The sequence below is a fragment of the Gigantopelta aegis genome, chromosome 15, assembly GCF_016097555.1.
Source record: "Gigantopelta aegis isolate Gae_Host chromosome 15, Gae_host_genome, whole genome shotgun sequence".
Lineage (NCBI taxonomy): Eukaryota > Metazoa > Mollusca > Gastropoda > Neomphalida > Peltospiridae > Gigantopelta > Gigantopelta aegis.
This window is the reverse complement of record NC_054713.1, coordinates 23558318-23582867: the sequence shown is the minus strand read 5'-3', so window position 1 is coordinate 23582867 and position 24550 is coordinate 23558318. Positions and strand designations below refer to the sequence as shown.

Sequence of the window (24550 nt, the reverse complement as noted above, 5' to 3'; positions counted from 1 at the left end):
TGATACCTCAATCACCATAGTAACTGAATGTTGATTTTTCACAAATTTTATCAATAATCACTGGGAGACAATCAAACAGACTATTTGTCTATACGACCGACAAGAGGAAAATGCAGTTTTAACTTCGACCAAATATTTTAAGTAGCAAAACAGCATGTTGGAATCGCAGCCAATTAGCAGTGTATAGGTGACGAATTTAGTTTCTTTATGTTTTGGAGCTAGAACGAATTTTACCGTTAGGTTTTGCAATTACTTGTATGGTGTAAAAACACGAGTGATTCCTTTACCTAGATGGAACTGAATGCTACACCATGTTGCCTGTATGCCGAGTTTGATGAGTTGCTTCCTTTTCCGGTCCCCTCGAAATAAATGGTGGTAAAATTTCAAAATCTAGGTGCCGAACGTTTTGTTAGCAGAAGGATGTCACAGGGGATATTCTTTTCATCAAAGATAGACAATTAAACTTTTTTAAGGGTGTGGAGGGGGTGAATTGCTACATGTACAAAGCCTAATGTTTCTATGTTCGACTTAGTAAAATAAACAAAGTCAAGACCCCTGTAATAGAATATATTTAAGCTCTCATACTAGAGTATATCTTGGCATTATAGCTGTTAGGAAGTTTATAAACAGATAACTGCAATCCACTTTGTAAAATGCATATTTTAATGTAGAAAAATTTACAAAATCATTATAAAAATAACAGTTATGTACAAAGGAGACTTGTGTTTTGTAGACTTTTTTCATAGCAAAATGGAATCGATACCTCTCTTATATGAGAGGTAGTGGAATGTGCTTCCCTGTTAGGCAAAACTATAATGCAGCTTAAAAGCAGTGACATAAATTTCTAGTATTTTATTATAAACAACCCCTCGAATGTATTTATGAAATATTATTTTCGTGCTGGAATGTCGTTAAACATTCATTTATTCCCCTTGCCAACAAGCCAAGGTACGCCACTACTTACCACCCTCCTTTTTTGCCCCCCCCCCCCCCCTCTCTCTCCAAGCCTTCTTAAACCCACGTCCACCACTGGTATAATCTTGTTTAAGATCTGTTTATACAGAAAGTGAACGCGAATGCGACCACTGCGACTTTTCGCTCTAGAGGCAATATCTGCTACTTTTCGCTCTAGATGCAATATTCGCGACTTTTCGCTCTAGAGGCAATATCTGCGACTTTTCGCTCTAGATGCAATATTTGCCACTTTTCGCTCTAGATGCAATATCTGCGACTTTTCGCTTTAGAGGCAAATTCTGCCACTTTTCGCACGAACCTAAAGACGGAATAAACGCTTTTATTAAAAATGGCCTTCAGCAATCCAAAGTGACAGCCGCGGTCGTTCTCGCGTTAACGTTCGCGTTCGCTTTGTGTATAAACAGGCCTTTACGATCGTAATTTACGAATCTTCTTGATAAAGCCAATACAGTTAATATAGAACAATTGTATTACTCACACAATGCACCAGTATAGTTTTTAAAATGTGCCCTGTTTTACGATCGATACTTATTTCAATGATTGTTTTTCACATATATCTTATAATTCTCCGATAAAAACAAAATACTTGTTCACAATGGTTCATGTCAGTGGAATTATGGGTAATCGCAGGTGGAGCTCGGCCATTTTTAGGCTATCACGAGATTGCTGGAAACTCTGACGTCACGTCACGTGCACTGTATACGTGAATATAGTCCAGCTGTATGTTAGATTAACAGTCGTTCCTGCCAGTATGTCATCACACAGAAACAATATATCACAATTATATGAAGCCGTCCAAATAACCTTGACCTCGCTAGTCTTTGTGGCCACCTCTTTGGAACATGATCTTTTCAAGAGTGAGAAACGGGGATTCGAAGATCATGGACAGACCGAACGCCGCCATGTAAGTTGTACACACGTGTCCCATGTACAGGTAAGCCTAAAAAAAACAAAAAAAAATATATATACTGCTATTTCGCTACATACAATAACGCTGTCCCCTATTTCAGTTTACTTAAAGACACACATGACGACTGATTTATTGGTAAGCCTATGTTGTATGAAGGCTGCAGACAGTAACTGTTGATAGCAATGACACGCAGTGTATTCAAACTGTAGCTGTTTGTATTTTGCATTAGGAAATGATGCACTGCCAGTGTACAATGACGGTACGCCACATTAAGCATCTCAAGGAAACTAGAAAAAGATATCTTTGGATGAAGAAATGTGATGGAATCATTTCGATTCCATCCTGAACTTTTGTTATAATTTCTTCGAGATGTTGACTTTTATTATAAATTTTAATATTACCTATCTGTGATAGTTGTATTTTTGCAGAGTTCTTTACACTGTATTTTTATTTAACTCTTTAATTTTTATATTAATGTTGATCATCACATTATTTTTGCATTTACCATAGTGTGACACCCAATAGCCCATGCATTTTTTGTGCTGGGGTGTCGTTATTACATTTATTCTATTCTATTCTTAAAATGATGTGACAGTTAGGCGAGATTGTAACTTTAAGATCAGTGTGTTCATGAGAGTCGTCGTTCGCGGACGCTCGCAACTTGTTCAATAAAATCTACTTTCAGCGACAAAGAGAAATACAGACGTTCGTGAAAGGTTGTAATCAGTGTAAAACCCACTGTAGCGAGCTTTTCGTGTAGCTCGATATTATATTGTACACATCATTCGGACCAGGCGCGAATCCGGAGGTGGGAATGTGCTGTGTTGTGTACGTACCATCCTCTCGAATTTCGAAGTGCCTCGAATCATTCAATGAATACAAAGAACGTGTGTGTTTTTAATGAGGGATATGCATATCAAACATCTTTATAACTGTACACTGGCGTAGGAAGCTTTTCCAATTTGTAGCATCAGCGATGGTTTTTATATATTTATACATGTATTTATATGTATATATGTGTGTGTGCCTCCCCACGTTTTGGCACCTTCCCTCGTGCTGTAGACAAATGTATATAATATGTTTCGATTGACCGCACTGCACCTATTCACACATAATTTAAGGTACATTGTTCTACACAATGATAGTACATGTATATATAATAATAATAATAATAATAATAATAATACATGTAATAATAATTACTATTATTATTAGTAGTAGTAGTATTTTAATATTTGATACATTTTTATTTCATTCTGTACGTTGTTTTAAAATTTTGTCCAACAGTTTACAACCAATGTTTTATATTGTAAAATATGTTTGTTTTGTTTGTGTTTTTAGAAATAAATTATTGTTATTGTTATTGTATATGTAATGCATGATAGTATACTTTCGAATACTGTTGGTGCCAGTTTTCAACATTGACCCCTTTCTGAACCATGTAAGTAAATGTTTCCCCTCGTCCATAGAACCCCCACTCCGTCCCGCCCCTGTCGCCGGGTACTCACGATGTCGAAGTTGTCGATGTAGACGAGGGTCCTCTTGCTGTAGACGTAGATGATCATCATGATGGGGTGGACGAGGTAGGCGGCGTACGTCAGTCTCGACAGCGGGATGAGGCCGCCGAACGACAGGATCGAGTTAATCACGGCTGAAACACACATTAACCCTTTATACGCTCAGTAAAATATTTTTCTTACACACCCGTTGGTGAGAACATCATTCGTTATTTTTAATAACGCATATTTGTTTACACATGTATGACGTGTGTTAACAATTTCAAAACATACGACTGGCTGCTCCTAGGTGATGACCAGGCAACAGATTTTAGAAGCTATCTTAGCGCTACGGTTTCGTAAAACCGTCGTAGGCTGTGGCGTCACAACGTCGCATGCCATATCTACAACAGTTTTACTATATCGTAGCACAAGATAGCTTCGAAAAGCTGGGTTCAGATCACCAGTGCCGTACATCCAATAAAAAAACAGCAAGATCGAAATCGATTACACTGTGACGTATAGTTAACCTAACACTCATTTGTCTATGATGCGTAAGTGCAAGGGCTGTAAATAACTTTTAGTCAAAAAAGATGTTAAAATTTGCTTAAATCCTGTTTTTTGAACATATGTAAGAAATAGAATAATACATTCGTGTCCGTTAGATACCATTTATCTTTCGCTCGTTTGATATATTTTAAAACAACTCGTTGTAAGATAAATAGTATCTAACGGCCACTCATGTAGTATTCTCTATATACACACAGTTAATAATTTTATACAGTTAACCTTTTTATACATACAGTCAACCCTTTTATACGCACAATCAACCCTTTTATACACACAGTTAACAATTTTATACACACAGTTAACCCTTTATACACACAGTTATATCGCCCAATGCGTTTCTGTTAAAGAACTCATCGCCTCTACCCTTGTGACAGGCGTACACCACCCAGGCAAAACAGATCGCCCAATGTGTTTGTTAAAGAACTCGCCCCCTCTGCCCTTGTGACAGGCGTACACCACCCAGGCGAAACAGATCGCCCAATGTGTTTGTTAAAGAACTCACCCCCTCTGCCCTTGTGACAGGCGTACACCACCCAGGCGAAACAGATCGCCCAATGTGTTTGTTAAAGAATTCACCCCCTCTGCACTTGTGACAGGCGTACACCACTCAGGCGACACATATCGCCCAATGTGTTTGTTAAAGAACTCACCCCCTCTGCCCTTGTGACAGGCGTACACCACCCAGACGACACAGATCGCCCAATGTGTTTGTTCACCCCCTCTGCCCTTGTGACAGCCGTACACCACCCAGGCGAAACAGATCGCCCAATGTGTTTGTTAAAGAACTCACCCCCTCTGCCCTTGTGACAGGCGTACACCACCCAGGCGACACAGATCGCCCAATGTGTTTGTTAAAGAACTCACCCCCTCTGCCCTTGTGACAGGCGTACACCACCCAGGCGACACAGATCGCCCAGATCGGTCTCCCGAATGCCTCCTTGAACGCCAGGGCAGTGCGCGGCCACTCGTGCGCGCCATCTTTACGGTAGTCGTACGTGATGTAGGATAAAGTCAGACCACATCCGATTGCCAGGATCCAGCCAATCAGCGCAGGGATCTGAGAACAACAATAAATAAGAACGTGTTTCATTGGACACTCGGAATCTGTCTTGGGCGGAAGCTCTGGCACAAATCAGAACTCATGCCCAGGATGGACTAGCCTGAACCTTTAGTGGATATGGACACGTTAGTGTGAACATCCTTCCTTCCTTTCAAAAACAGTATCTCAACGTTACAAAATGATGTTATTCTGAAATTTTTTAATCTTAATCACAAAACAAATAAGTTTCAAGCCAGTGTAGTTATATTTTCTTATTTGTTGAATTCTGTATACTATTATACTCTTTTCCCACTACCGGCCTCGGTGGCGTCGTGGCAGGCCATCGGTCTACAGGCTGGTAGGTACTGGGTTCGGATCCCAGTCGAGGCATGGAATTTTTAACCCAGATACCGACTCCAAACCCTGAGTGAGTGCTCCGCAAGGCTCAATGGGTAGGTGTAAACCACTTGCACCGACACCAGTGATCCATAACTGGTTCAACAAAGGCCATGGTTTGTGCTATCCTGCCTGTGGGAAACGCAAATAAAAGATCCCTTGCTGCTAATCGGAAGAGTAGCCCATGTAGTGGCGACAGCGGGTTTCCTCTCAAAATCTGTGTGGTCCTTAACCATATGTCTGACGCCATATAACCGTAAATAAAATGTGTTGAGTGCGTCGTTAAATAAATCATTTCTTTCTTTCTTTCTTTTCCCACTATACCATTTTGAACAATAATCTCTATATCTCCCAGAATGTTGTAAAAATTAAAAGTAGTATCATCCTATACAAAAAACTGTAACAGGTTAAAAAAAAGCCACGGCACTAACTGAATCGATAGCCTGCTTCGGGTATCGGCGGAGTGATTGCAGCACTGTCTCGATAACACAGATATATAGTACTCACACTATTGTTTGAGGTCCGGAATTTGTAACCCAGTTCAGGTCATGTGCTGTGAACAATTTGAATGGTTTCCAACGTATCCCATCACATTCGTTTAACATTAGGCACACGCACAAAACAACTACAAAAACCCCACCACCCAACAGTTTTGGGCGGGATGTAGCACAGTGGAACAGTGATCAAATGCTTGCTAATAATGCTACTAATAGAAAAATGTAGCGGGTTTCCTTGCTAAGAGTATGTTAGAATTACCAAATGTTTGACATCCAATAGCCAATTATTAATAAATCAATGTGCTCTAATGGTGTCGTTAAACAAAACAACTTTATCTTTTAAAAACCCAGTTTGGCAATCGAACGATTTCAAGCGCCCAGTTTACGGCACTCATATTTTGGAATTGCCCTCCCTGCCTCCTATTCCAGACCAACTGAAAGGGGGCCTAAGTACCATATTGTTATGTCATTGCCATAATATAACGGAGCGTGTTGGAAACCTGACTGACCTGTCTAAGTTTAGATTTCTTGTACTTGTACATGATGTAGCCGAGGATCATGCCGACACACCAGGCCGAGACACGACACCATGGCGCTACGTACACCTCATTCCAGTAGTGTTTGTCCTTCTTTCTGTAACAAAAATAAAATCTTTTAATTTTAAAATCCTAGTTTTAGCTTAAATATTTTAAGTTTTTGAGAGGCGTAACATGGTCTATTCTGCTTTAACACAAGAGAATATCCTGCTAAATAAAAATAAAAATGTTTAGGAAAAATGTATCTGTGTATAAACAAAACGTTTTCTTGCAGTCCAAATTTGTTTAGAAGCCCAAACATGTGTTTCACCTCCCAGTATATGTAATCCATTGGACTATTTCTCGCTCCTGCCAGTGCATAACGACTAGTACATCAAAGGCCATGGTGTGTGCTATCCTGTCTAAGGGATGGTCCATATAAAAGATCCCTAATGGAAAAATGTAGAGGGTCCAAATTACCAAATGTTTGACATCCAATAGCCGATGATTAATTAATCAATGTGCTCTAGTGGTGTCGTTAAACAAAACAAACAGCTTCTTCTTCGAACATTCAAAACAGGAATTCCGTGACATGAAATGACTCGCCTGCCATACATTTCGTGTCGCTCATAAATTTCAATTTTTCTTAACATGCACAGAAATAAGCATCCATAGATGCAACTATAAATCCAGTGCCAATGCTCTAGATTATATAATGTGTGAGAAATCGACGTAAACGACAATACTCAACACTTGACCTAATAGCTAAAGTATTTAATGGAACATTAAATTTTTCAAATATAACAAAATTAACATGCGCTGTAATGAACATAATTATATAGATGGAACTACAAACCAAGTTTGATTGATCTAGGACGTACTGATCAGAACGGGAGCTGTACTTAATGTTTGAGCAAACGCAAAGGTGAACGCCGTCGCCGCGGCTGACAAAGTAATACATATTTCTCTCGATGTGTCTCTACGCCAAGGCGGGACAAAAGATGTATATTATACATTAAAATGAAGTTTGAGTTTCTACAGACATTGGTCTCACTGCACAATTCACTTCCGGGTGAGAGTTATTCATCACGGTCTACTATAGTTCCTAGTTGTGGCATATGTTGTGGTTTACATATTCACTTCTAGTAATTGGGGAAGAATTAAAACAATTTGTATTTTTCAATGATAAGCCCTCAGGTTGGATTTTGCTCATGATATTTTGTAATATTGTGCATTGATGTTTTGGGACATTATATAATGTATGTTCGCAATGGTGTGTGTTGTTAGTGCCAACGAGAACCCGTTCTATTGGCAATCTTCATTTGAAGTTGGGCAATTTAACATGGATTTTAATAGCATATGACATCTGTGTAGTGAGACCATTAGGACAACCAGAAACGTCAGTATAATACTAAACAAGGAAATTATTGAATAAGTAATGTTAGAAGTTAAAAAAAGACTATTAATCGGAAGCAGCAAACCTCAGGGCAGACCATACTTTTAACGTATGATGAGTTTCTGTTGGGTCAATTACAAAGGAATATTTATAAAACTACATATATGTAATTCAATAGAACTGTATGTATATGATCCAATTGTCAATTGATGATTTCCCCATCGATATGGCCCACTACTACTCACTGGAAGAGATCTCCGCCGTATATGTATTCTTTGTAGAAGGCTGACGCAATTCCGCCAAACATGAGGAGAACCGTCAGACTAAGTCCAATTGGAGCGTAACTGCGAGAACATCAAAAACAGTGATTGCGTCATAGAGTACTCCATTATATTTCATTTATTATCATGCTAATAAATATAAGTATCACACGGCACTGTAGTGATTGCGTCATAGAGTACATCATATTTCATTTATTGTCATGCTAATAAATATAATTATCAAATGGCGTTGTAGTATTTGCGTCATAGAGTAAACAATTATATTTTATGTATTGTCATGCTAATAAATATAATTATCACATGGCGCTGTATTGATTGCGTCATAGAGTACACCATTATATTTGATTTATTGTCCTGCTAATAAATATAATTATCACGTGGCGCTGTAGTGATTGCGTCATAGAGTACGCCATTATATTTCATTATTGTCATGCTAATAAATATAATTATCACACTAGCGCTGTAGTGGTGTCTATGTCATCGATTTAAGGCTGGTAGTTATTGACTCGAGAATGAGTTTTCAACGTTCAGTGGGGAGGTGAAAGGCTACTACACTGACTAACAATTGTCTTCCGTCTTGGATGACAGTCTAGCTAATTGGATTATAAAATCGAGATATTGATTGAAATATATAATTACATCAGACTTTCACATCTCCAGTGATTGCACTCTCAGCTGAAACAAGTAGTCGCGTAGAAACCCAACACCTGATAGCCAGTATTTTTGACGCTAGTTTTGTTTCATTTAAACGTTTTGTTTCAAAATTTAAGTACGCTGTCCTGGGCACACGCCTTAGGTATCTGGACAGTCTGTCCAGGTCAGTGGGTTGGTGATTAGTAGTTAAAAGGCTAGTTAGTATATGGTCCGAGTTTATATAGTCTTGCAGCTCAGCTTATTTATATCAAGTACAAAGACATCAATAATATAAAATCTTATATCAATACTTATAAAACTGATAGTGAGGTAATTATGTAAGTACATAGCAGTATATGTACATATACTGATTATTACACTTACGGTTGGAAGCTGTACAAGATCAAAGTAAAACTTATGAACAGAATGGGAAACGGACATGAAGTTAGACATGAAAATACTCACAAGTACATGGGTATGATCAACAGTGGAGATATCAGGTAGAACTGCATGTCATTGGATAAGTACCACGACCAACCCATACACTAGAAGAGAAACACCAATGTTATCGAAAATAAACATCATACAAAAGTCACTAACCGAATCATAAACAATAATTCACTTTGGTTTTTTTGTTTATTTGTTGTTGTTTTTTGTTTTATTTTTTTATTTTTTTTTTTTTTTTTTTTTTTGGGGGGGGGGGGGGTGGGTTGCTAGCAAATATACATTTTTATTAATCTTATTAAAAGTAAATATGATAAAAATGGCCATTTTGAATGGGAGTAGGGAGGGATTGAATCAGAGCTCAACGGACGTTTGAATGGGATTAGGGAGGGATTGAATCAGAGCTCAACGGACGTTTGAATGGGATTAGGGAGGGATTGAATCAGAGCTCAACGGACGTCTGAAATTTAAGGTCGTGTTAATGGAGTAGCGGGGCGGGACACAGCCCAGTGGTAAAGCGCTCACTTGATGCGCGGTTGGTTTAGGATCGACCCCCGTTGGTGTTATTATCTCGAATATTGGAATAATTAACAATCAAAAATAAATTTTATAATCGATCATCACATTGCCAAAACGTAACCGATCAAATTTTGATTTTAATCGATAATCGGAACACCACTCGCTAAACAGCCTGTACTTTCCTCCCAACTGGAGGTACTATAGGCCTGTTCAATTGGTTAGACTCAAAGTATTTTTGTGCAAATGTTACGTTTAATTCCTATTCAATACATGTTTTCTTTACATACGCGTGAAAACAAACCCAAACCCCGACATATTTCATATTCATATACACGTGGTCAGAATATTGTATACCCACGATTGGTAGAAGCATGGCCCTCTGCCCATTTATAAACAAAATCCAAATAAATAAAGTATTGGCAAAATTGATTCAATACACTACATGTACATGGAATGGTTACATGTATTTTTACGTACATGTTTAAAGAAAAGGTTAGACAAAGCTGGTATACAAAGAAAGAAATGTTTTATTTAACGACGCACTCAACACATTTTATTTACGGTTATATGGCGTCAGACATATGGTTTAGGACCACACAGATTTTGAGAGGAAACCCGCTGTCGCCACTACATGGGCTACTCTTCCGATTAGCAGCAAGGGATCTTTTATTAGCACTTCCCACAGGCAGGATAGCACAAACCATGGCCTTTGTTGAACCAGTTATGGATCACTGGTCGGTGCAAGTGGTTTACACCTACCCATTGAGCCTTGCGGAGCACTCACTCAGGGTTTGGAGTCGATATCTGGATTAAAAATCCCATGCCTCGACTGGGATCCGAACCCAGTACCTACCAGCCAGTAGACCGATGGCCTGCCACGACACCACCGAGGCCGGTAAGCTGGTATACATTTTACATTCCAAAACAATCATAACCTTGATTCAACGAAACAAGCTATAATGGCCTTCTCGTGTCCTAATCTTTTGTTATGCAGATCGCCGTAGTTATTTATAGGGGAATGAACCTGCATTCAAAACATACAGAGATTTTTATAAAATGGAAATAAGTCAACTTCGTGCATTTTAGATGATGAATTGTATATAAAACCTGTCGGGGTTTGGGTTTGTTTTCATGAAAATCTAAAGAACACAAGGCTTGAATAGGAATTAAACGTAACATTTGCAAAAAACGTAGGGTCAAAACAGTTCAACAGGACTATAGTCATGTAACCTATCAAAGAAAAAGTTTGTATTGTTTAACGACACCACTAGAACACATTGGTTTATTAATCATCAGCTGTTGGATGCCAAACATTTGGTATAGCCTTAGAAAGGAAACCCGCTACATTTCCATTAGTAGCAAGGGATCTTTTATACGCGCCATGCCACAAACAGTATAACACATACCACGACCTTTGATATACCAGTCGTGGCGCACTGATTGTAACGAGAAATAGCCCAGAGGACTCACCGACGGGGATCGACCCCAGACCGACCACGCATCAAGTAAGCGCTTTACCACTGGGCTTCGTCCCGCTTCCTATCAAAGAAATGCACAGTTTGTTTTACCATATCATCCACTCTGACGAGGTTGTTCACATACAACAGGTTTGTCCACCAGTTTTCTTTGCACATATCCGCAGCCTTGATAGCTTCGGGCCACAGTGGGCCAGATCCCAAATACGTGTAGAGGCAGCCAAACCCAGCCAGCACAAACATGTAGATGGGGGTCAGTCTGAAACGAAAACAAGCAAAGAGTCTTTTAAAGCTGCAATCTCGATCCCACTCCTAGTCAGTTGAAAAAGTTGTGGCCATTTGTTTTCCCGTAGCAATAAAATATGTCTTAATCAGATTAATATAAACGTGCGTTACCTTGATGGAACATAACAAGTCTCTTCACCATGTTTTATAGATTTTGTATAAAATGAAGCAAATCAGACATTCTGCTATGAGAGCGTTGATATGGCGAATGCTTAAATAATAAAAATATACTTCGGATAGCACTATGCCAAAGTTGATACTACAATATTTTATTATTTTCACATTTGTTCCTAATAAATAACTAGAAATTCATCGTTCACGCGCATAATCTTTCCATAACTAACTCAATAATAATAATTTTAGAAAGTTTTGTACTGGACGACAAGAAAATTCCCGAATAATTTGCGGCTAAATATAGCATGGTCACCATCTTTGTTTCTTTGTCTGGAAGGAATTATGGAATACACTTAGTGTGTTGAATGTGTACGCATAAAACAATGACGTCGCTAGTTGATGCGTGTAAAACACTCGAGATTCCCCCTCCTAAAACTACTAGTAAATTTAATTTTATGGTTTTTTAGAGGGAACCGCCATTATTGCAACCGTGACATAGCACCTTTAATAGAAATTAAATACAATCACGTGAGTAGACTTGCCTCCAGAACCTGTGGAAGACGAACTGCGCCAGGTAACCAGCAGACAACTTCTTCTTAGCGAGATCCTTCAGGGTGAGCCACGTGACCAGCATTCCGCTATAGACAAAGAAAAGGAATGGGTGTAACCACAGCTCAGCACGTTTTAACACTGTCGATATAGATAATAATAAGTAACAAGGCTTGTTTTACTGGCATCGGTGGTGAAGCGATTATTCCATCGGACTTAAGGCATGTAAGTACTGGGTGGGTAGGTGGGGGTCATGTCAGTACCGGCTCCAACCCAGAGTGAATGAATGAATGTTTAACGACACCCCAGCACGAAACATACATCGGCTATTACCAACCCAGAGTGACTGCACCGCTAGACTGAACGGGGAGGTGTAAGACCACGTACTTCACCGGTGTCATTATGAATGTGTCGCTAGACTGAACGGGGAGGTGTAAGACCACGTTTACAGAGTTTCACCCACTTCACCGGTGTCATTGTCAGTGTGTCTCTAGACTGAACGGGGAGGTGTAAGACCACGTTTACAGAGTTTCACCCACTTCACCGGTCACCGGAACGGGGAGGTGTCACGTTTACAGAGTTTCACCCACTTCACCGGTGTCATTGTCAGTGTGTCTCTAGACTGAACGGGGAGGTGTAAGACCACGTATACAGAGTTTCACCCACTTCACCGGTGTCATTGTCAATGTGTCTCTAGACTGAACGGGGAGGTGTAAGACCACGTATACAGAGTTCCCACTTCACCGGTGTCACAGTTCACTGAACGGGGAGGTGTAAGACCACGTTACAGAGTTTCACCCACTTCACCGGTGTCATTGTCAGTGTGTCTCTAGACTGAACGGGGAGGTGTAAGACCACGTATACAGAGTTTCACCCACTTCACCGGTGTCATTGTCAATGTGTCTCTAGACTGAACGGGGAGGTGTAAGACCACGTTTACAGAGTTTCACCCACTTCACCGGTGTCATTGTCAGTGTGTCTCTAGACTGAACGGGGAGGTGTAAGACCACGTTTACAGAGTTTCACCCACTTCACCGGTGTCATTGTCAATGTGTCTCTAGACTGAACGGGGAGGTGTAAGACCACGTATACAGAGTTTCACCCACTTCACCGGTGTCATTGTCAATGTGTCTCTAGACTGAACGGGGAGGTGTAAGACCACGTATACAGAGTTTCACCCACTTCACCGGTGTCATTGTCAATGTGTCTCTAGACTGAACGGGGAGGTGTAAGACCACGTTTACAGAGTTTCACCCACTTCACCGGTGTCATTGTCAGTGTGTCTCTAGACTGAACGGGGAGGTGTAAGACCACGTTTACAGAGTTTCACCCACTTCACCGGTGTCATTGTCAATGTGTCTCTAGACTGAACGGGGAGGTGTAAGACCACGTATACAGAGTTTCACCCACTTCACCGGTGTCATTGTCAATGTGTCTCTAGACTGAACGGGGAGGTGTAAGACCACGTATACAGAGTTTCACCCACTTCACCGGTGTCATTGTCAGTGTGTCTCTAGACTGAACGGGGAGGTGTAAGACCACGTATACAGAGTTTCACCCACTTCACCGGTGTCATTGTCAATGTGTCTCTAGACTGAACGGGGAGGTGTAAGACCACGTTTACAGAGTTTCACCCACTTCACCGGTGTCATTGTCAATGTGTCTCTAGACTGAACGGGGAGGTGTAAGACCACGTTTACAGAGTTTCACCCACTTCACCGGTGTCATTATCAATGTGTCTCTAAACTGAACGGGAAGGTGTAAGACCACGTACTTCACCGGTGTCATTATGAATGTGTCTCTGTATGACTCTGGGGCGGGACGTAGCCCAGTGGTACAGCGTTCGCTCGATGCGCGGTCAGTGTGGGATCGATCCCCATAGGGCTATTTCTCGTTCCAGCCAGTGCACCACGACTGGTATATCAAAGGCCTGGTATGTACTAATCTATCTGTGGGATGGTACATATAAAAGATCCCTTGCTGCTAATCGGAAAGAGTAGCCCATGAAGTGGCGACAGCGGTTTTCCTCTCTCAATATCTGTGTGGTCCTTAACATTATGTCTAACGCCATATAACCGTAAATAAAATGTGTTGAGTGCGTCGTTAAATAAAACATGTCTTTCTTTCTGACTGACTCTCACCTGATCATGAAGAACGTGTCCACGGAGTAATCTCCGGCCTGGACCACCTGGAAACTCAGTTCCTTTATCACGTTGTCAGCCTCCACCAGGTTCGCTGGGGAGAAACAAAACAATCATTAATATAGATGTGGTTTCCTGTTCAATACTATGTTATCTGATCACAGAGATGGTGTGTTAATCAGTATAACACCACTTTAGGACTTTAAATGTCTGAATATGCCATCTTCGAACTGACCTATTTTTTATCACGTATCTGTGTTCTGATTTCCATAGACTTGTCTTGTGCAGGTTTAGATTTATCTAACAAATCTTGGGAGTGGCAGTAATCCCACAGACGGAGTAGGAAATATGAATAGACTCGAGGAGTGGCAGTCCTCCCACATACGAAGTATGAGGCGTCATGAGGAATGGAAGTCCTCTTACAAACGAAATATGGGTCGACGAATTATGACATGGGTCGTCATGGGCAGTGGCAGTCATCCCACAGCGAATTATGACATGGGTCGTCATGGGCAGTGGCAGTCATCCCACAGACGAATTATGACATGGGTCGTCATGGGCAGTGGCAGTCATCCCACAGACGAATTATGACATGGGTCGTCATGGGCAGTGGCAGTCATCCCACAGACGAATTATGAAATGGGTCGTCATGGGAAGTGGCAGTCATCCCACAGACGAATTATGAAATGGGTCGTCATGGGGAGTGGTACTCCTAAAAAAAAGTACTAAATATGAATCGTCTCGGCAAGTGACAGTCTTCCAATAGACGTACAGCCATGAGAGTAGTCACGACTTTGTCAGAGCATAATTCCTGGACGTTGCGTCGTGTGTTTAATACGTTTTAAATGGTTTTGTTGTTCAGAGGTACTTGGGGCCGATTGAAGATGACCTAGATCTTACGTTACCGTTAGACAAGCTAGGTAAATATATAGGTAAATTGTTTTTCAAAGTTTATTAAATTGTTTTTAAAGGTTTTAAAACTTCTGTAAATAGTCAGTTTCCTAAAGTGTCAGGAGTTTGGCAGTAATCAACAGGTTTTAAGAGGCGCACATATGACGTCTTTGAAAAAACAACTAGCATAATTACCTAGATACTGGATTGTTTGTAAAAGATAGAACACTAAATTACCAGTTACTGGATTGATAGTGTTTCTAAACGGTATAACTCGGATACCAATCTGATTAAAATTAGCTCTACTGGTCTCACCAGTAGATCTAACAGCATTGCATGGACTCCCATGTCCAGGTGACATTTCATCTATAAATAACAATTTAAATATCGACTAATTAAACTTCGCCATTTATAACGTTATTCAGGAGCATACAAATTCTAAAAATATCGGTCGAGACTATTTATGCAATAGGCGAACTTGTTGGTCTATTTCAACATTGACAAAAAGCAGGTGGAAAAGTGCAGTAATAAACTGGATTGTATACTAGTATAAACAGATTTTATGGCTATACCATCACGGTTTTTTTGTTCGTCTTAAAACGAATTTTATATAAAATTTTATATTGCAATTAGTTTCAGGTATACTTCGTAATTCACCCGAATCATTTCGTATACCCTCGGCATAATCCCGAATGTTTTCAAATTCTTTTCAAATCACTGGCATGATTTTACAAGTAAGGTTTTGATTGGTCGAATGAAAGGTCAACTGGACATAAGCTCCAACGGGCTGCTGTTAGATCCACATGTAATAGTGGAGCTAATTTTAATTAGATTGCTCGGATACTTACCAGTTACTGGATTGATAGTGTTTCTAAACGGAAAAACTCGGATAATGACCAATTACTGGATTGATAGTTTCTAAACGGTATAACTCGGATACTTACAAGTTACTGGATTGATAGTGTTTCTAAACGGTATAACTCGGATACTTACAAGTAACTGGATTGATAGTGTTTCTAAACGGTATAACTCGGATACTTACCAGTTACTGGATTGATAGTGTTTCTAAACGGTATAACTCGGATACTTACCAATTACTGGATTGATAGTGTGTCTAAACGGTATAACTCGGATACTTACTGGATTGCTAGTGTTTCTAAACGGTATAACTCGGATACTTACAAGTTACTGGATTGCTAGTGTTTCTAAACAGTATAACTCGGATAATGACCAATTACTGGATTGTCTAAGAATGACAGAACAAGACAATTATTGCCGGTTACTGGGATGTCTATAAAGAAGAGAACTTTGATAATTTTTGGCTTCAAAATTTTCTATGAAACGTAGAACATGGTAATCTATGTAGAGCTTTGATAATTACCTGTTGTTGGGTTGTCTTTGACGGAAATGATGCCGTAGTTATAGGTGTGCCCGAGGATGATCCACATGATGCTGAAGAAGCGAATGCCGTGGATGCAGTGGATGGCAGACGGTGACTTTTTACAGTTCACCAGCTTCGGTACGTTGTTGTACAACGAGAACGCTTTCATTAGCTGTTCGACCACTGAAAAAACCCACCGCCAATTTGCTACTTAGATTGACTATACGCGGACGTATCAGATAGGACAGGAAAGGAAAGGATATATGAATATTTATATATTGTATGTATAAATATATGAATATGAAAGGAAGGAAATGTTTTATTTAACGACGCACTCAACACCTTTTATTTACGGCTATATGGCGTCGGACATATGGTTAAGGACCACACATATATTGAGAGAGGAAACCCGCTGTCGCCACTTCATGGGCTACTCTTTTCGATTAGCAGCAAGGGATCTTCCCACAGACAGGATAACACATACCACGGCCTTTGATATACCAGTCGTGGTGCACTGGCTGGAGTGAGAAATAGCCCAATGGGCCCACCGACGGGGATCGATCCCAGACCGACCACGCATCAAGCGAACGCTTTACCACTGGGCTACGTCCCACCCCCAGATATGACAGGAGTATCGCGTTCCCTACCAACTACAAGACATTTGAGCATTTTCAGAACAAATTCTTTCCATGCCCCCATCCCACCCCCCACCCCCAATCCTAAGTCACACCCTTATAGGTTTATACGAAATAAATGAATTGCCGTTTTACGTGCCAGCTAGCACATCGATTAATCGACGGCTGTTATATGTACAGATATATGGTCTAAAGGAGAAACCCGCTGGATGAAACAGAAGTGAATCCACCCGAGGATAATCAGGTTTGTGACTCATAGCTCGTCAGAAGTGAATCCACCCGAGGATAATCAGGTTTGTGACTCATAGCTCGCCAGGTGGAAAATCCTGTACCGAGTCACATCTGGTTAACGTAAGTGAAATAAAAACGATAAAACAAAAATACAATTTGTTGTTTGTGTTGTTAATTTGAGTTTGGAATCTGGGTTCTAACCGTTGTTGTAGATGTCTCGGAGGACAAGTGGTTAAGGTCTCCTGTTATCAAATACCATGTGAATCGGTGTAACAGGTTCGAATCCTACCAACTAACACTTTGTTGTTTTAAAAATTGGTATAGCGAGTGTAGTACCTAAAAAGCGAGTTAGCTCTGACAACTGTCTTGAGAAGAAGGTCCAAGACTGACAAAGGACGACCTGTGGATTCAGTGGTGTAATTTTGACCCACACGCCTAACTGATTGACAAGTGGGTGGAGTCACAGACAATAATATCAGTTGACAAATAGGTGGAGTCACAGACAATAATATCAATATTTCTCTAACTGACTGACAAGTGGGTGGAGTCACAGACAATGATATTAATATTTCCACAATGCTAATACCTGAAGGCGGGGGAGGTCGCCGAGGAGATTCGCTTTTCACAAAGGCGGGGACATTTTGACCTCCATTCGGCAATGTCACGGAAATGACCTCTGGTTTAGCCAGCGGGGTGTAAACGTGTTCCGGTAAGCCCTTGTCGTTTTTGTGTTCCATGTAGCCCGGAGGAAGATCGGAAACTACCGATGTCTGCACATCGCCGTTTTCCGCCACTGTTCGCTGATCTCCGTCCATCACCGTAGTCTTCTCGTCAGAGACGAATCCTATAGAGTGTAGTAACCAAATAAAATCCCATAGACAACACCTTAACGCATATACAATATATAAACCAAACTGTGACCCATAAATATGAATACTACAACCCCTCCCGCAAGTATTAACTGACGAAATTGGAACCTTTCAGGACTTATTTTCAATATAAAAGGATGGTTTTACAACTCCCGTAGTTTCTCACAAAATTGTAATGCTTATGTTTGCAGGTACCCAATACAAGTTTCAAGCACAACATTTCTTGACAAAGTGGTGCTGAATGCAATAAAATTGTATTCGTTTAGTGCCCAGATAAAACTTCTTTTTTTGACACAAACACTGTCACATTGATTACCTATGACAGGACTGGTAGAATTAGCTGGTCTATTAAATATTGCTTAGTGTTGTGCTACCTTTATTGACTGCTCCTTCCAGTTCGTAAGTACCGGCAATGTCTTCGGAATCCTCCGGCTTGCAGTTTGCCCGAAACCATACGGAAACGCTGTGGACAGCCGTGGAAAAAATGGCGACGACAACGAAAAGTCCAAGAATAATTCTAGGATGAAAAATAACGAACGATGAACAGATAAACGAGTAATCGAACATAAAATACAAACACAACTACTGTTTTAATGGTGTTTTCACTATCTCGTTTACAATCGACTGCCTTGGTGCAACAAGCCAATCTTCTGCTATGATCGAAATATATCATGAGTGACCGTTAGATATAATTATATATATTCTATCTTAAAGCGAGTTGTTTTAAAATATATCTATACCGAGCGAATCGAACGAGGTGTAAGATGAATGGTACTTAACGGACATGAGTATATTATTATGTTTCTTACGTATCCTTAAAAAACCCAGGTTTAAACGAAACGAAATTGTTCTACACATTCGGAATTGTACGTCATAGAACAATCAATTTCGTAATATCACAAGGCTACAAATATAACATGAAAAAGCGCAATATCACCATCAAGGGTGAATGGTGCAGGGTTCGTCAACATAAAACTCTAGCTATTTATCACTTTCAGTATTGACACACAAACAAAACCTCAACCCCCCAAAAACAAAATCAACAAAAAACCAAACAACAAACAAACACCAAATACAAAAAAAACAAAACAAAAAACAAAACAAAAAAACCCCACTAAAAAAAACGAACGACAACAAACAGCAACGAATAATATTGTAATATAGCCGCAGACTACATCTGTGTTTGTACTCGACAACAACAACCGCCAGATATAGGCGCAGACCCTAGTTTCAACCCGTGAAAATTGACTCTAAGTTTGATTAACTACAAACCTACAACACATCTGGATAAAGTTAGAGCTTGTCTAGATAACCATTACTTCTCAGACGAACGTGCGTTTTTAGAATTTATAAAAAATACATTTCTGAATATTACAAAAACCTAGATGACCAGAACCACTCCAGGTGTACGCAAATGATTATTTTAAATAACAAAATGTAAATACTTGTAATTTCAATTATCAAGAACATCTGTAATAGTTAACAATACGCTGTAGTGAAGAGGAAGAGCGTTCATGAACCTTGATTGGATATAAGCACGAATATAACCGACGTCAGGGTGTGATAATCTATCTTTCATTGAGATTAATGTGAAAATGCGTTTTCCCTACATTTTGCATCTTTTAAGAGTAGGGGCGGGACGTAGCCCAGTGGTACAGCGCTCGCTCGATGCACGGTCGGTGTGAGATCGATCCCCGTCGGTGGCCCCATTGCGCTATTTCTCATTCTGGCCAGTGCACCACGACTGGTATATCAAAGACCGTGGTATGTACTTCCCTGTCTGTGGGATGGTGCATATAAAAGATCCCTTGCTGCTAATCGAAAACAGTAGCCCATGAAGTGGCGACAGCGGGATTCCTCTCTCAATATCTGTTTGGTCCTTAACCATATGTCTGACGGCATATAACCGTAAATAAAAAGGTTATTATATGGGAAGTGAAAAATGCGTTTTCCAAGTATATGGTAAAAACATAGTGAACGCATATTTCACGAAAATGTGAAAAATGCGTTCGAATTCTATTAAAAATGCGACCGGATTCTTCACACGTGTGAAAAATGTGTTTTGTGAAAAATGAGGTCCAACATAGGCTGGACGTGTCTGGAAGCCGAGACTAGATATTACCTCCCAGTAATGTCGTATGTACGAACAATTTAATGCGTATTTTAGGCTGTTGTTAAAAAGGCTCTGTTACAAACATCTTACAACGGCAGCAAACTCAGGACTGTCCCTTTAAACACATTTTGTTGTATACAATAGCAGTGTCTGTATATCAAATGTGTTGCCAGTCGTCCTACTGTTGTCCTAGTGCGTAAAACTTTAGTTTGTTTCCTAATATATACATCCTTCCCCCCTTATATACGTAATTATTTTAAAGTGAAATCCAATTTGGGCTCCTAAAAACATTAAGACGATCATACACACATTACGTACACAGATAGCGGTATTCGAAACAAGAAAATCTATCTACTATGTATATTAATCATTAAAAAGGCTCTACCAGTCGAAAACATTTTACAATGGCAGCCAGTCGAGAACTTTCTCTAAAGCCGTCAGTTGTCACCATGGTGATCACTGGTCCCCAATGAGAGAAAAAGCTACGACCCTGGAAACAATGCATTCATGGTACACAGGTAGGCATACAAATGTGTTTATTAAGTCTGACTTTAAATAATGTATAGAAGAGCTGAAAGCGCTGTTATCAAGTTACTGTCCCAGGTGAACTAAATCGCGGTGCTGAGTCGATTTACAAACTACGTTACACGCCCAGGGCCGTACCTAACAGTGGTGGGGCAACCTCCCCCTAAAAATACGAAAACATGCCCCGTTAAGAGCATAGCTACCGTATGTAGGTAAGGTGATCTTAGCGCTAAGATAGCTTCCTAAAACGGGGCCTTGGTCGCCAATGCCATACCATTCGATAAAAAATCGATCATACATACTGTGACGGACATGTGAACCTGAGATTGACTTGTCTGGGGTTTTTTTTAATATGTAAGAAATGTAATACTACATTTGTGTCCGTTAGATACCATCTATCTTACAACTCATTATTTAAAACCGTATCAAACTCGGTTTAGCTCGTTAGATACGTTTCAAAACGACTTGTTGTAAGATAAATGGTATCTAACGGCCGCTCATGTGGTATTCTCTATATCCAAAATAATAAAAATGGCAGCCATTTTTTTAATTTTAGAAGTGGGTTTATATTCAGTATTGTTTAATATATGTTAAACTATATCTGTATACCAAATTTAGTGCTTTTATAACTGATCTGCATTATTTCCACCATAGATAAAAGTTAGTTTTGCTTAACGACACCACTAGAGCACAATAATGTGTCAATCATCGGCTATTGCATGTCAAACATATGGTAGGTTTTGACTTGTAACCTTAGAGGGAAATTCGCTACATTTTTCCATTAGCAGCAAGGGATTTTTTATAGGCAGGGCAGCACATACCACGGTCTTTGATGTGCCAGTTGTGGTGCAATGGCTAATACGGGAAAAAATCAAATTTTATCCCACAACGTAAGTACTTCAGACGGGCGCTTTCCTAACTGAGACAGATCCCGCATTCATGAAGTAGACAAATTACAACAAAATGAATAAATTGTGACCGCATTTTTTAGTGACTTTTCACTACCTGAACATTTAAATCTCTCAAAATATGTGTCAGATACTATATAATGTTGTAAAGTTGTTTCTGTACTTACTTAATGTATTACATTTGCATATGTGACATACATCTATGATACGATTAAAAAAGCAGCCGAACTAAGAAAAGGAGGAGGAAATGACGCACTCAACACATTTTATTTACGGTTATATGGCGTCAGACATATGGTTAAGGACCACGCAGATATAGAAAGGAAACCCGCTGTCGCCACTTCATGGGCTACTCTTTTCGATTAGCAGCAAAGGCTCTTTTATATGCACCATCCCACAGACAGGATAACACATACCACGACCTTTGATATACCAGCCGTGGTGCACTGGCTGGAGCGAGAACTAAGAAAAGAGACTTTAAAGTTGAGATTTTACATTGAATATTATGGAAATCAAAATTGTAAAGCAAAAAGTTTGGCCATTTCAGTATGTTGTTTGTGTTTGGCGGTAGTGAAAAGATAATATTTATGACGAAAATTAAAATTTACTTTTTTCTTCAAATTGTTTACCCCTTTGTTTACCTCTGGTGACTCCCCACTTTTCAAAATTGACCTCCACTGGAACACATAATTCTACATGGAATAACCACAGTGGTCGCTTTGACTGTCTCGGGTAGAATGGAATCTTAAACATGTGGATAACTTATTATTGACTTAGTAGTCCTCTCTGAGAATATATAAATGTCAAAATTACCCAATGTTTAACATCCGATAGCCGATGATTAATAAATCAATGTGCTCTAGTTGTATCGTTAAACAAAATAAACTTTAACTTTGTATTGTTTCATTATTTTATTTTTTCGAGTGACATTGCCATGATGATGAGATGGAAACATTTAGAAAAAATTAGTAAATTTAACTTGAAACAAAGGGTCAGAAACCCATTTACACCAGTTACACTTGTGATCGCACCCCGTCGTTCTTTCACCTTTGAATGACTATGGGTCTGTGGGGGTAATATAAAAGTGGTATTTACGCAGTAGCGAGAGCGGATCCGTCATCAGCCATGTGGTGGTCTTCAACGCAGAACACTTTATATACGTGTGCACTGAGATTCAGCTGGGCCAGAGGTCCTGAAATGAGAACACTTTATATACATGTTCACTGAGATTCAGCTAGGACAGAGGTCCTGAAATGAGAACACTTTATATACGTGTGCACTGCGATTCAGCTGGGCCAGAGGTCCTGAAATGAGAACACTTTATATACACGTGCACTGAGATTCAGCTGGGCCAGAGGTCCTGAAATGAGAACATTTATATACATGTTCACTGAGATTCAGCTGGGCCAGAGGTCCTGAAATGAGAACACTTTATATACATGTTCACTGAGATTCAGCTGTGCCAGAGGTCCTGAAATGAGAACACTTTATATTCATGTTCACTGAGATTCAGCTGTGCCAGAGGTCCTGAAATGAGAACACTTTATATACACGTGCACTGAGATTCAGCTGGGACAGAGGTCCTGCAATGAGAACACTTTATATACAGGTTCACTGAGATTCAGCTGGGACAGAGGTCCTGAAATGAGAACACTTTATATACACGTGCACTGAGAATCAGCTGGGACAGAGGTCCTGAAATGAGAACACTTTATATACATGTTCACCGAGATTCCAAGTCCACTTCACTTGGCGTATTTTATATACTGTGTACATACATTGTATGTGTGTACATACATACATACATATATATATATATATATATATATATATATATATATATATATATATATATATATATATATATATATATATCGTCGTTGAACTAAGTCAAACTCGTATCTGAATTTGTTTATGTTTTACAGGAGACGAAAAAAACTGTTTTGGTACAAGCTGATTCAGTGTAACAAATGGTTCTTAAGATCTATAACTTTATGAATAAAGTCATTTTAAACTGATGAATAATTTTATCAATAACTGAATCTGAATTACAGAAATGTCATTTACAAGTACTTCACTGTGAAAATCTGAATTAAACTTTACTTTCTAGTTTTTCATATTAATAATTTCTTCATTTGGTATGACCAGTATACCTAGATTGTTTTTCAAATTACCCTGATACTTAAATCTAGCCATGTAAGGTGTATCATATTATAAACACTGCCAATCTCAATTGTGTCCTGGGCCCTGTTCCACCACACAATCTTAGTGCTAAGATCACCTAAAGTGAATAACTATATTATGTATTTGAGGTGATCTTAACGCTAAGATCGCTTCATGGAACGAGGCCCTGAATCAGTTAACGTACTTGCCATGTGTACTTGTACTCATTTTTAACTGTTAAACCGCGCACATGGCCAGGTGCCCTTTGCTGGACCAGAAATTCCTCATTAAAATTAATAAAATAAACATGTCTTGCCCAATCAGTCAGGGACCAACAGCATAACGGTTGTTCAATTTATCTGACTGTTAATCTACTGTTGGTAAAAAATTGAAAGTGACCTGCAGGTACGTATGCAGGACATTGTACAGGGGCGGGGGCCTAGACTGTGGTAAGCAATGTTTAGAGAACACTTCTCCGGACAATAGTTTGTTTTTAAATCACTTAAATCAGGAGCAGTTCAACAAAGCCTCTTCTCCACCCCCACCCCACAAACTTTCTTGACAAGGCTGCAACATGTAAGGGTCAAATTTTAAAACTG

General features: G+C 39.7%; 1 protein-coding gene across 1 annotated transcript in view; it reads right to left on the bottom strand.

The window, feature by feature from the left end:
- Positions 1–1789: 1789 nt before the first annotated feature.
- Positions 1790–24550, bottom strand: part of LOC121389723 (nose resistant to fluoxetine protein 6-like) — a 27133-nt gene continuing 4372 nt past the window's right edge. The window contains exons 4-16 of the mRNA XM_041521373.1: positions 22884–22980; positions 18617–18759; positions 17960–18217; positions 16508–16690; positions 14236–14329; positions 12088–12183; positions 11240–11405; positions 9174–9253; positions 8040–8138; positions 6393–6516; positions 4816–5008; positions 3394–3536; positions 1790–1915 (exon numbers count right to left, since the gene is read on the bottom strand). Coding sequence (XP_041377307.1) covers positions 1790–1915; positions 3394–3536; positions 4816–5008; positions 6393–6516; positions 8040–8138; positions 9174–9253; positions 11240–11405; positions 12088–12183; positions 14236–14329; positions 16508–16690; positions 17960–18217; positions 18617–18759; positions 22884–22980 — 1802 coding nt within the window. The remainder of the gene's footprint in view (positions 1916–3393; positions 3537–4815; positions 5009–6392; positions 6517–8039; positions 8139–9173; positions 9254–11239; positions 11406–12087; positions 12184–14235; positions 14330–16507; positions 16691–17959; positions 18218–18616; positions 18760–22883; positions 22981–24550) is intronic.